At 47.2% G+C, this 14,080-nt stretch overlaps 1 protein-coding gene across 2 annotated transcripts; it reads right to left on the reverse strand.

The window, feature by feature from the left end:
• Positions 1-9,099: 9,099 nt before the first annotated feature.
• LOC118567224 (nuclear factor 7, brain-like) lies at positions 9,100-10,980 on the reverse strand. 2 transcript variants are annotated; one of them, XM_036151798.1, is made up of 2 exons: positions 10,833-10,980; positions 9,100-10,726 (listed from the first exon to the last, which is right to left on the reverse strand). In XM_036151798.1, exon 2 carries the CDS (start codon positions 10,717-10,719, stop codon positions 9,337-9,339), a length of 1,383 nt encoding a protein of 460 aa, XP_036007691.1. In that variant the 5' UTR covers positions 10,720-10,726; positions 10,833-10,980; the 3' UTR covers positions 9,100-9,336. The 2 variants fall into 2 exon arrangements, with proteins under 2 accessions (XP_036007691.1, XP_036007690.1); XM_036151797.1 differs by having other exon boundaries at positions 9,101-10,736.
• Positions 10,981-14,080: the final 3,100 nt, after the last annotated feature.

Here is a 14,080-nt window from a genome sequence, read left to right on the forward strand (position 1 = left end):
ACTCCATTGCCTCCCAGGATGATACGGGGGAGTCTGTGACAGCCGCCATCCGAACGGCTCTTGCCCGTTTACATATTGATGTTCTTCAGACCCAGCCTGCAGCTTCCAGCGCCTTCTTTAAGTGCAGTAGATCAGAGACTGCCTTTGTGGTTCCTCCCTCTGGGGAGTATATACGGGAGCTGCATGCTTGCTGGTCAGACACCAAGGCACTTTCACGTCTGACAACAGATGGCAGGGTCCTGGCAGCTATGCAGGAGGCACCCAGGGTTGGCTTGGGGCAGATGCCAGCGGTGGAACCTGGCATTGCCTCTCTTATTGTTCAATTCAATTCAATTTTATTTATATAGCGCCAAATCATGAAACATGTCATCTCAAGGCACTTTACAAAATCAAGTTCAATCATATACAGATTGGGTCAGATTATACAGATTGGTCAAAAATGTCCTATATAAGGAAACCAGTTGATTGCATCAAAGTCCCAACAAGCAGCATTCACTCCTGGGGAACCGTAGAGCCACAGGGAGAGTCGTCTGCATTGTACATGGCTTTGCTGCAATCCCTCATACTGAGCAAGCATGAAGCGACAGTGGGAAGAAAAACCACCCATTAACGGGAAGGAAAAACCTCCGGCAGAACCGGGCTCAGTATGAACGGTCATCTGCCTCGACCGACTGGGGTTACAGAAGACAGAACAGAGACACAACAAGACAGACAAACAAGCACAGAAGCACACATTGATCTAGTAATCTGTTCTACATTAGATGGTAGTAGCGGGTGAGCCGTCTTCTCTGGATGATGTCACAGTTAACAGAACGCCAGACCAGGTGTACCTACTATGAAGAAAAAGAGAGAGAGCAAAAAGTTAAAAGCTGAAATGACGACAGTCATTTCAATGTAATACAATGCAAAACTGGAGAACAGTAGACTGAAGTAGAAATCAGTAGAGTGAGAAAATTAGACCCTGATGTCCTCCAGCAGCCTAGGCCTATCACAGCACAACTATAGAGATAGCTCAGGGTAACATGAGCCACTCTAACTATAAGCTTTGTCAAAAAGGAAAGTTTTAAGATTAGTCTTAAAAGTAAACGGGGTGTCTGCCTCACGGACCAAAACTGGGAGTTGGTTCCACAGGAGAGGAGCCTGATAGCTAAAGGATCTGCCTCCCATTCTACTTTTAGAGACTCTAGGAACCACCAGCAGACCTGCAGTCTGAGAGCGAAGTGCTCTGTTAGGAACATACGGGGTAATCAGAGCTCTGATATATGATGGAGTTTGATTATTAAGGGCTTTATACGTTAGAAGGAGAATTTTAAATTCTATTCTTGATTTAACAGGAAGCCAATGAAGGGAAGCTAAAATTGGAGAAATATGATCCCTCTTGTTGATTTTCATCAGAACTCTTGCTGCAGCATTTTGGATCAGCTGAAGGCTTTGAACTGCATTTTGTGGACTTCCTGATAGTAAAGAATTACAATAGTCCAGCCTTGAAGTAACAAATGCATGGACCAGTTTTTCAGCATCACTCCTGGACAGAATGTTTCTAATTTTGGCGATATTCCGGAGGTGAAAAAAGGAAACTCTGGAAACCTGTTTAATATGGGATTTAAATGACATGTCTTGGTCGAAAACAACACCAAGATTTTTAACTTTATTACCAGAGGCCAAGTTAATGCCATCCAGATTAAGTGATTGATTAAGAACTTTATTTTTTGAAGACTCTGGCCCAAAGATTAAAACTTCTGTCTTGTCAGAATTTAAATGCAGGAAATTTAAAGTCATCCAGCTTTTGATGTCATCAAGACATGACTGCAGTCGAAGTAACTGATTGGATTCATCAGGATTTATGGATAAATATAGCTGAGTGTCATCAGCATAACAGTGGAAATTAATCCCATGCTGTCTGATAATTTTGCCAATCGGAAGCATATATATAGTAAATAGAATTGGTCCAAGGACTGAACCCTGTGGTACTCCACAAGTGACCCTAGAATTTGAGGAAGATTTATTATTAACATGAACAAATTGGAATCTGTCCGACAGATAAGATTTAAACCAGCCTAATGCTTTTCCCTTAATCCCTACAGTATGCTCAAGTCTTTGTAAGAGAATATTGTGATCAACTGTATCAAATGCAGCACTGAGATCTAACAGGACAAGTATAGACACAAGTCCATTATCTGAGGCCATGAGAATATCATTAGTGACCTTCACCAGAGCTGTTTCAGTGCTATGATGAGCTCTGAAGCCTGACTGAAACTCCTCAAGTAGGTCATTACTTTGTAAATGTTCACATAGTTGATTAGCAACTACTTTCTCAAGAATTTTAGATAAGAAAAGAAGATTAGATATAGGTCTGTAATTTACTAACTCATCTTGATCAAGAGAAGGTTTCTTAAGTAAAGGTTTAATAACAGCTACTTTCAAAACCTGTGGTACATATCCATTTACTAAGGATAGATTAATCATGTCTAAAATAGTGCCACTGATCAAAGGGAATATGTCCTTAAACAACTTGGTTGGGATTGGGTCTAACATACAGGTAGAAGGTTTAGATGAAGCTAAAATTTTAGATAGCTCAGAAAGCTCTACTGCTTCTAAACAGTTCAAACACTGCGCAGATTCTAAAGATTCCTCCAATGCTGCCTCACTTACTGAGGACGAGGTAATCATGTTTGGGAGGATGCCAATTATTTTATTTTTAATGGCATCAATTTTATTTATGAAGAATCCCATAAAATCATTACTACTAAGAGCTAAGGGAATGGATGGATCAACAGAGCTGTGGCTCTGGGTAAGTTTGGCAACTGTACTAAAGAGAAATCTAGGATTATTTTTATTCTCTTCAATTAATGATGAAAAATATGCTGCTCTAACTCTGCGGAGGGTCTTGTTATACAACAATAGTCTGTCCTTCCAGATTAAGTAGGATTCCTCTTGGTGTGTAGAGCGCCATTTTCTTTCCAATTTCCTAACATTGTGCTTCAAGGAACGCAGCTCTGAATTAAACCAAGGAGCCAGCTTCCTGTGAATAATCACCTTCTTTTTCAAGGGACCTCATCCACCTGATGAGGTTTTGCGGCCCAATGCGCGTTGTCCGCGCCCTCAGTGTCGCATTACTGACGACCTTCTCTGCAAGGCCTACGACTATGGGGCCCGCATGGGCCGGATTGGGAACTCTCTCTCCCATCTTATGTTGGCCCTGTCTTCCTCACTGGAGTCTGTTCCACTGGACCACGCCACGCAAGGCCTGGTTGATGCATCTCTGCAGGCCTTTGCTCTCATGACTGGAGAGCTTGGACGCACACTGTCCACGCTAGTTCATGCTCGCCGCCAGGTCTGGTTGGCGCAGTCGCCTCTTACTGATCCTTGTAGGAGAACCCTTCGGGCCCTGCCTGTCGTTCCGGGGGAACCTTTTTGGCTCTGCAGCACTGGAGGCCTTGGACCGTACAGCTCAGGCCTCTAGAACAAGGCAGCAGCTGGCAGGCCTTCAAAGACGTGATCGCCAACCAGTCCGCACTTTGGCAGCAGCGGGTCCTTCGCGGAGGCCTTCACGCCCATCTCTTTCCCTTGAGCCACAGGGGCTGGTACCAGCCCAGACATCGGTCCAAAGGCCTGCTCCAGGTCACGGAAACCAGGCTCAAGACCAAGCTGGGGCAAGGTCATCTCGTTCCTTTCAAGCCACGCAGTCTGGTCGGCGTCCTCCCAAGCCTTCAAGGGGCTGGGGCTCCCGCAGATGACGCCTTAGGGCCTGTGGTCGGTTGTTTTACCCCAGGACAGCTTGGCTTCTGGGCTGCCCACACCCCAGATTTGTGGGTGTTGTCCACACTGTCCAGGGGGTACCGTCTTCAATTCCGCCGCAGGCCACCCGTCCCTGGCCGGGTCAGGATGACTGTGATCCGCGACCCGGTGAAGGCACAGGCACTAAACCAGGAAATCTGCACCTTGCTGGCCAAGGGCGCTATAGTGCCTGTGGACCCCCTGCGGGATCCAGGGGGCTTTTATTCAATATATTTTCTGGTTCCGAAGAAGACGGGGGGGGGGGGCTGCGTCCAGTCTTGGACCTCAGAGGCCTGAATGCGTACCTGAAGGTCATGCCTTTTCATATGCTGACCATCAAGGATGTGTTGCAGGCAATTTCCCCGGGCGATTGGTTCACTTCAATAGATCTCAAGGATGCCTATTTTCATGTTCCAATCGCTCCGCCCCATTGGCGGTTTCTTCGTTCTGCCTTTCAGGGGAGGCACTTCCAGTTCAATGTCCTCCCGTTCGGACTTTCGCTGTCTCCCAGGGTGTTCACCCGATGTGTCGCAGCGGCCCTCTCTCCTCTGCAGGCACAAGGAATAAGAATTCTCCCTTACCTGGACGACTGGCTCATTTGTGCCGCGACACGGAACCAGGCGGTCCGAGATGCCCGGTTAGTGCTCCATCATGTGGGATGTTTGGGCTTGCAGGTAAACATGGAGAAAAGCAGTCTGACTCCCTCACAGCAGACTGTCTTCCTGGGCATTGCCATGGATTCTGTGTCGATGACCGCTTGCCCGTCACCCCAGCGGATGAACAGCGTATTGAGCATCCTTCCGGAATTCAGGCGTGGCATGGCACCACCTCTTGTGCGGTATCTTCGCCTTTTGGGCATGCTCACAGCCGCATCCGCCGTAGTGCCCTTGGGACTGCTGTCATTGCGGCCCCTCCAGATGTGGTTGAACAGCTTCGGTCTGGACTCCACACGGAACACTCATCGTCTCAGACGACTTCGGGTGGGGCCTCAGTGTTTTCAGTCTCTGTCCCAGTGGAGGGTGAGGGCGTTTATGATGACAGGGGTCCCGCTCGTCTCCCTCCCGTGTCGTCGGGAAGTTGTGTTTAAGAATGCATCCTCTTCGGGCTGCGGTGCAACCTGGCGGGGCCAAATGGCACAAGGGACATGGTCCCAGCGGCAGTGCAGGGAACACATCAATGTCCTGGAATTACAGGCTGTACTTCTGGCTCTTCAGAGCTTTCTCCCTGGCTTGCAGGGAAAGCATGTGCTAGTGAGGTCAGACAACACTGCTGTGGTTTTTCACATCAACCACCAAGGGGGTACCAGGTCAAGGAATCTGTTGTGTTTGACTCAACAGCTGCTAACCTGGGCAGCTCCATACTTGGCCAGCCTTAGAGCAGCCTACATCCCCGGGCCAGAGAATGTGCCAGCAGATTTTCTATCCCGCCAGAAGCCGCTTCCAGGAGAGTGGAAGCTTCACCAAGAGGTAGTGGAGGACTTCTGGAGGGTCTTCGGCAGGGCGGACGTGGACCTCTTTGCCTCAAGGGACGCATTTCACTGCCCCCTTTGGTTCTCCTTGGACGACAGCAGCCCTCTGGGCCACGATGCGCTGGCACACGACTGGCCCCGGACCCTCCTTTACGCCTTTCCACCGTTCAGTCTGCTTTTTCAGACTCTCCTAAGGGTACACCAGGAAGGGCACAGGGTTCTGCTGGTAGCACCCTTCTGGCCAGCGAGGACTTGGTTTCCTCTACTGCACGAGCTCAGCTCTGGCTCGCCAATGCGTCTCCCCTGCAGGACGGATCTCCTCTCCCAGCTGGGGGGTCAGATTTTGCATCCCAAACCAGACCGGCTCCAGCTCTGGATTTGGCCCCTGCAAGGCCGGGGTCCACTTTCTCGAGATACACTGGGTCAGTAGGGCATACAATGGCTAATGCATGGGCGCCATCCACACGAGCTGTCTATGATAACAAGTGGGCTCTCTTTGCAACCTGGTGCCGTAATAATGGCAGGACCCGGTGCAGTGTTCAGTCTCTGACATACTGACCTTCCTGATGGCATTACTGGATCAGGGACGGTCTCCGTCTACCTTAAAAGTATATGTAGCTGCCATTTCCTGTCGGCATGTCGGCCTGAATGGTTGCACAGTGGGCAGAGACAAGGACGTTGTGCTGTTTATGAGAGGTGCTCGGCGTTTGCATCCACCCAACCGCCCTGTGGCACCGGCATGGGACCTTTCTCTGGTGCTTGAAGCTCTTCGATCCCACCCATTTGAGCCCCTGGCATCAGCAGACCTCAAATGGCTCTCACTGAAGACAGCGTTCCTTTTGGCGATGGTTTCAGCAAAGCGTGTGGGTGAATTGCAGGCTCTCTCGGTGGCCGAGCCCTGCTGCCGGTGGAATCCTGATGGGTCAGGTGTCACACTGTGGCCTGACGCAGCGTTCATTCCTAAGGTGTCACTGGGGGCGGACGGTAACCAGCCACTCCATCTTGCTCGGTTTGATACGGGATGCCCCTCCGAACCACTGTGCCCTGTTCGTGCCCTTGAGGCATATATCAATGTCACGGCATCCTTCCGAAAGACAAATAGCCTTTTTGTTTGCTACGCCGGCTCACGGAAAGGTCAGGCACTTTCTAAGCAGCGACTGGCACACTGGGTTGTGGATTTGATCTCCAAGGCTTATGCCTTGCAGGACCAGCCACTGCCGACAGGAGTGAAGTGCCACTCTACAAGGGGCATGTCAACATCGTTTGCTGCCATGACTGGGGTGCCGTTGGATGTTATATGCCGTGCGGCCTCCTGGAAATCACAGAGTACCTTTACTCGGTTTTACAGGGTGAATGTGGCTGCGCCTCATCCCCTTCAAAGAATTCTGGAGCAGCATACATCTACAACACGTTAGGTGAATATTGCTGATTCCTCGTGACCTTGTTGACATAAGTCATCCAGTGCTTAAAGCACCGCCTCTGGCGGTCAATAGGGATGAAATAGAACGAAAGTTACTGCTGTAACTACGGTTCTATGAATCCCGGATGACCTCCAGAGTGTTTGGTCCCTCGGAATTTCTGCTTTTCACGAGAAGATTGAGGGATTGAACGTCGGGTGCCACGTGACTATATAGAGTCACGTGGGTCCCCGGCAGGTCACAGGTGACTTTGTTGTCATTAGTACTCGACCTGCGCATGCGCAAGAATGATCATTCAGTGCTTAAAGCACCGCCTCTGGCGGTCGTCCGGGATTCATAGAACCGTAGTTACAGCAGTAACTTTCGTTTTCTGATCTCCTGATTCCAATTTTAGCCACTTCTGTCTTTAGGGACAAGAAATAAAAACACACTCATCTAATTTTTGCATAAATGTATGCACAGAACCTGTTTTTATTTAAGTTTAATATCAAGTCAGTAAAAGTCTGGATCATTGATCTGGTCGGGTCAGTAGTAGACGTGTTGATCAGTGTCTGTAGTTCTGGTGTTAACGACATTAACAAGAGGTCCACTAAAGGTGCAACAATGAAACGAGCCCAGAACCTGGAATGGTTCTGCAGGTGGAGGGCAGACATTTCTTCCTGCCTCAGCAGGTAAATGCTTCATAGAGTCCTTTACAAAGTTCTGACCTCGGTCCAAAAAAACACCCTTTAGAGTCAGAGCTGAAAACGTGTTGGCAAAGCTGAAAACCTGACTCAGTTACACTCATAGACATATATAAAGAGTAGACCCTGCATCGACCGCTCTCGCCTATAGGTGCTGACGAGATTTAGGGGCGATCGACAACTCCGCTCAGTGTAATGTGTTAACCAGGTGCAGAATCAATTTTAGTCAACTATACTCGCTGATTATTATATTGTATTATTTTCACGTTTTTTTTCTGAAATCTTTAAAGCTATAGCTATTATAACAAATGGTTCAGTGCATTTAAATGTTCTTAGTGTGGTTAAAAGTAATTGAATATTCTGACAGGATTTATGTGTGCTGCAAAACACAACCACTCATACATATAGACACACACACACACACACACACATATATATATACATATATATATACATATACACATATATATATATATATATATATATATATATATATATATATATATATATATATATATATATAGTTACGGCCCAAGGCCTTTTCTCTGAGTCCCTGTGTGGAGCTTCTAATTGGTGCTGATTGGAAGTGGAGGCAGCTGGCCAGACTGACGTCTGCAAGCTTCCTTACCTGACAGCGCAACCCCAAGCACCAGATGGAAGCAGCTCAGATCCGACCAGCGCTGAGGAGCTCAGCTCATTCTCTCTCTCTCTCTCTCTCTCTGCCACCTACATCTCTCTTTCCCTCTCCTCTCCAACCAGTTATGAATTTTGTTAAATAAATCCCATTTTAAGTTATCCAATGCGGGGCTTTCCTTTGATTTATTATGGTCCAAGAGCCAGGCCATAAGAAAAAAAAATATCTATAGATATAAATAGATATATATTGCAGCTGCTCTGTGAAGGCATCAGAGCTTTGTTAGACATTAGCGAATATTATTCAACAATGTCTATAGCTCTGATGCCTTTCCGGAGTAGATGCAAATTTGGAGAGACAAAGTCACAAACACTTGGACATGTAGACCTGTATCTCTCTATCTAATATTAGAAAAATCACATTCTAATATAAACAATATATTTTAAATCTTACTGGTGAAAAGGTATCCCTCGAGCCCTAACGTCATAGTCCCTCGATTTAAACAAAAAATATGTCGCACAGTGCTGAGGTATCATTAGTGTGTTCAGCTTGAATCAGCAGGTTAGGGTAGCAGGTCAACCGCCCCAAGATGGCGGCCGTAATTCCTGCGACGTGACAGTCAATGCGGGGTCTACTTTTATATTATGTCTATTGTTACACTGGTACTGTCAGGAGACCAAAATGTCTAGAATGTCTGACCCAAGTTGCACAGCTTAAATGAATAATAAGGAAATGTATGAAAATCTTTGAATTTGAAGAAAATAGATAAAAAAATCCCAGATTCTGTCATTATTCTGGGTTTTAGCAAATAGAGTTAATCGTGTCTGATCCAAACCAGGAAGAGTTTAACCTGAATCAGCGTCTGTGAATGTCTGTAGATCTCTGCTTTCAGCTCTACATCCAGACCGTTGTAGAGGCTGATGGTTGAGAAAGCATCTTCTCTAGAACTGGTACCACCCCTCTGGTTTCCCTGGTGCCGTCTGAAGGAAGCTTGTTGGACCTTAGTGGCGCCGTTGGGTCCAGCTTTGCATCAGAGACAAACTTTCCTCTGCACAGACTGACATGACGCTGTCTAGATGTTGGAGACAATAAATGTTTTATTTGCAGCCAACTGTTTCCCACCTGACATGAAATCAATCAAACTTTATTTAGTGAATGTTTTAGAGAGATTAACACAAAGGAGACATTTAACCACCAAAGATTCAGGATAAAATAAAATGTTTAAGAGGCAGAAATGAACAAGTCCTCAGATGATCAGTCAGATCAGATCATCTCCAGGTTCCTGTTTAAAATCACTGAGTTTCAATCAGATCATCAAGGTTTCATCTGGACTTTGTGTTCTTCATGCTGAGAACATCAGAGCTGCTGTTTGCCCACTGAGATCTTTATCGGTAGGATTTTTACTTTATTCCAGGTGTAGAAGAATGGAAACATCTTGTCAGTGAAGGTGTGTGTGAAGGTGTGTATGTGTGAGTTAGTGTCCAGATCAGAGAAGGACAGCTTTCCTCTGTCCCAGTCCAGATTCACTCTGATCCTCTGGAGCTTCTTCTGGACTGAGAGATCCATGGAAGGAGATGGAGGAGAATGTGCTGAGTATTTACCTCCATAGCACCCTAGAATATACCATCCAGATGTTATGCCTCCCTTCCTCTGGACAGATTCTGCTAACAAACCAAGCTCCCAGAATTCACTGTCTCCAACATCAACATCCCAACTGTGGTTCCCTGAGTTGAAGCCCTCAGAACTCAGGACAGAACACCATGACCTAATCCTCTCTGGATTATCAGGAAGCTTCTGTTCCTCTCCTAAAGTCAAACTGGTCAGATCTTCAGACAGGACGAGTTCTGGATGAGCAGTGTTTGGGTCCAGGATGAGAGGAGTGTAGGAGACCATGTTCTCCATGTTGCTCCAGATGTTGAAGGCCAGGTTGCCCAGATGTTTGGCCTGGTCTATCAGAGCTCCTGAGGGCAGCTGTGGATCCTCCAGCAGGGGGCAGCGCTGGACTCTTTCCACTGCAGCCTTGTAGTTGTGCAGGAATGAGACGTCTTCAGCTCTCAGCTCCTCCTCTGTGGCTCTGACTGTGTCTGAAAGAGCTGCTATCTCTCTGCTCAGAGCCTCCATCTTCTCCTTCATCATCCCACTCTTCTGCTCCTCTTCCTCCCTCAGTGCAGCCAGCCTGACCTCCTCTTCCTCTGCTAGAAACTGATGAAGCTTCTTAAACTGCTCCTTAATCAGCCTCTCTGTGTGTCGGGCCTGGACCTTCATGTGTTCTGCTGTCTGATCAAACTCCTCTAGAACTTTCTTCCTGAGCTGCAGGTTCTTCTTTAAAGGTTCCAGAGTTTCCTGAAGGTTCTTCTTGTGTTGCTGAGCAGCTTCATCGATGGGTCTGAATCTGTGGTTGGTGTGTTTCTCTGAATCTCTGCAGATGGAGCACACTGGTTCTTGATGGTCCAGACAGAAGAGTTTGAGTTTCTCAGAGTGCAGACTGCAGAGATCCTCTGAAGCTCTCTGGTCTCTCTGCTGTAGGAAGGTCTCACACAGGTTCTTCAGAGCCAGGTTCCGGGGAGGATCATTAAAAGATCTTTCCCTACAAACTGGACACTCTTGTGCTGATTTCTCTCTCCACCAGTTCTTCAGACACACCTTACAGAAGCTGTGGCTACATGACAAAATAACCGGATCCTGAAAGACGTCCTGACAGACCGGACAGCAGAGATCCTCCTCTGATCTGGAAGCCATTTAGTCTCTGAGTGAAGCTGGAAACACAGAAGGTCCAGTCAGTCATGGTTCTCCTCCCTCCTCTACTAACGTCCCTCAAAGTGACTCTGAATGATGTTCTGGGTCCAACTCACCTTCAGGGTTGGAGGTTTCCTCTTTTCTCTCCTGGACTCAGAGGAAGCTGCTGGTTTGGTCTGAAGGTGAATCAGATCGTCTGAGAGTCTCTCTGCAGGGACCAACGATCACAAACTGCTTCCTGCTTTAGTTCTGGTCCAGCTGGGGAGTGTCTGAGTCCAAAGTCCAGAATTCCGCCTTTGAGCTGCTATAAAATTCACTGATTAACAGGTTTTTATTTTTCTCTCACCAGATCAGAACCTGTAGAATAATCTGACATCAGCGCTGCAGTCGTTCAGCTTTGAGGAACAATCATCGGACCCCAGCAACCTGCTCATCTTCCTCCAGAACCATGGGAACAAAAACTCATTATTTTTTGCTAAATGTGGTTCTAATGAGATGCTGATTTATTTCCTGACTTCCTTTCATCACGGTTTAGGTTTTACTAAATCTGACAGAATCAAATGTTTAATCTGGGTTGTCATGTAACTAGAAATTCAGACTCAATACTAAGAAAAATACATGATACCTTCTTTGATACCATGGCACCAGGATTATTTCTGAGCAAAAATAGGATTAATTACAAGAAGATAATGTTAACTTTCTTAACGAGGGCCAAACCAATCATCAGGGGATAATTCAGCCCTCGTTTAGAGGAATCTATCGTTTTAGTCTCACTTCCATGTTTGGTAAAACATTGATAGTTTAAGTATTAATATCCTGTATGGGAGTTTGAACCTTTGATTCAGACATGTAATTATGTTATTTTACTATCAATTCTTATCTTTATTTAGCTGCTGTGAGTTTCTATTTGCCTTAATTTGCTGATGATCCCATGAAATATTTCTGAGGGACAAATAAAGGAGCGATCTAAACTCAACTAAATGGTTTCATAACCCTCTTCCCCATCCTCACCACCTGGGTCTGTTGGTGAGGAGGTCACTGATCCAGGAGCAGAGAGGTGGAGAATCCATGCTGTGGAGCTTCAGAGCCAGCATGTCTGGGAGCACCGTGCTGATGCTGAAGTCCATGAAGAGCATCCTGACAGGTGTTAAGCTACTGCAGACGAGTCAGAGGTGAGCAAAGAGCTAATGAGACAGTAGTTATGCAATTATACCTGTTTGATTAAAAGTATTAACAATAATTGTAATTGCCAACTATAACTGATAATATATATTTCAAAATCAAAGGGCTCAATGGTTGTGTCCAAGGGCAATGAGCCTGTAATGTGCTAAAACTCGGGGTCCGTTCCTACTCCATTTTACAACGGACCGTCTCACCCATCCGGTTCGATGATTTGGCAGCAAGAGAAGAGACAAATAATCAGAGGCCAAAACACTTAAAACATACATATATTTATTACAATTTGGAATTCCAAGTTGGGAGACTCACTTACAAGTATAATCAACGACGCGGATAACCTATATTATCCCGAAGTGCCTTCCATGAATTGCAAGTTGTAGTCTCATCGTAAAAAAGAGGCTTCACTTCGAGTTTCACGTTTCTCCTCCATGTCTGTAGACATATCATTTAATGCCTCTCTCAGTTGCGCATAATATTTCCAAAGAGCCTAAGTCGACTTAGCCCGTGCGCTCCACTGAGTACCTGGAAGTGATTTCAGTGTAAGTTTTATATCAGTATCACGGAAAACCTTTCCCCACCTGTGTGTAGATGATAAACAAAAAGTGTACATTGCCTGTACAAAGTCAAAAAAACGTCCAGCTTCTGGGCTACTGTCAACAGCATTGACACCAAATAAATTCAATGAATGTGCTGCACAGGGGATTTAGCAAATCAAAGGATTTCTTCATTTAAGATGATCTTGGACTCCATGGTACTTTCCCGACATGTTACTTGCATTATCATATGACTAGCCCCTACAGTTAGATAAGTCTAGGCCCAGGTTTTCCACCATAGCAACAACACACTCAGCCAAACTACCCCCACGATGGTTTTCAATAGGCTTAAAAGCCAGAAAACGCTTAACTACATGTCTGTTATTATTAACAAACCTGAAAATAAAAGTGAGTTGGTCCACATGAGCAAGGTCTGGAGTGGAGTCAATAATAACAGAAAACTATTTTGACTCTTTGATCTCATTAACAATTGCCTGCTTTGTCCGTCCGTCCGTCCGTTGTCTTCCGCTTATCCGGGGTCGGGTCGCGGGGGTAGCAGCTTCAGTAGGGAGGCCCAGACGTCCCTCTCCCCAGCCACTTGGGCCAGCTCCTCAGGAGGAACCCCAAGGCGTTCCCAGGCCAGCCGGGAGACATAGTCCCTCCAGCGTGTCCTGGGTCTTCCCCTGGGCCTCCTCCCGGTGGGACGTGCCCGGAACACCTCTCCAGGGAGGCGTCCAGGAGGCATCCTGACCAGATGCCCGAGCCACCTCACCTGGCTCCTCTCGACGTGGAGGAGCAGCGGCTCTACTCTGAGTCCTCCCCGGATGACTGAGCTCCTCACCCTATCTCTAAGGGAGAGCCCAGACACACTACGGAGAAAACTCATTTCAGCCGCTTGTATCCGGGATCTCGTTCTTTCGGTCACGACACAAAGCTCGTGACCATAGATGAGGGTAGGAACGTAGATCGACCGGTAAATCGAGAGCTTCGCCTTTTGGCTCAGCTCTCTCTTCACCACAACGGATCGGTACAGCGCCCGCTTCACAGCAGACGCTGCACCAATCCGCCTGTCGATCTCCCGCTCCATCTTCCCCTCATTCGTGAACAAGACCCCAAGATACTTAAACTCCTCCACTAGGGGCAGGACATCCTCCCCAACCCGGAGAAGGCACTCTACCCTTTTCCGGTTCAAGACCATGGTCTCAGATTTGGAGGCACTGATTTTCATCCCGGCCGCTTCGCACTCGGCTGCGAACCGCTCCAGTGAGAGCTGTAGATCACGCCCTGATGAAGCCAGTAGGACCACGTCATCCGCGAATAGCAGAGACGCAATCCTAAGGCCACCAAAGCGGATCCCCTCAACACCTTGGCTGCGCCTAGAAATTCTGTCCATAAAAGTTATGAACAGAATCGGTGACAAAGGGCAGCCTTGGCGGAGTCCAACTCTCACCGGAAACGAGTCCGACTTACTGCCGGCAATGCGGACCAGACTCTGACACCGGTCGTACAGAGACCTGACAGCCCTTATTAAAGGGTCCGGTACTCCATACTCCCGGAGTACCCCCCACAGGATCCCCCGGGGGACACGGTCGAATGCCTTCTCCAGATCCACAAAGCACATGTAGACTGGTTGGGCAAACTCCCATGCCCCC

Source organism: Fundulus heteroclitus, chromosome 20 (assembly GCF_011125445.2).
Source record: "Fundulus heteroclitus isolate FHET01 chromosome 20, MU-UCD_Fhet_4.1, whole genome shotgun sequence".
NCBI lineage: Eukaryota > Metazoa > Chordata > Actinopteri > Cyprinodontiformes > Fundulidae > Fundulus > Fundulus heteroclitus.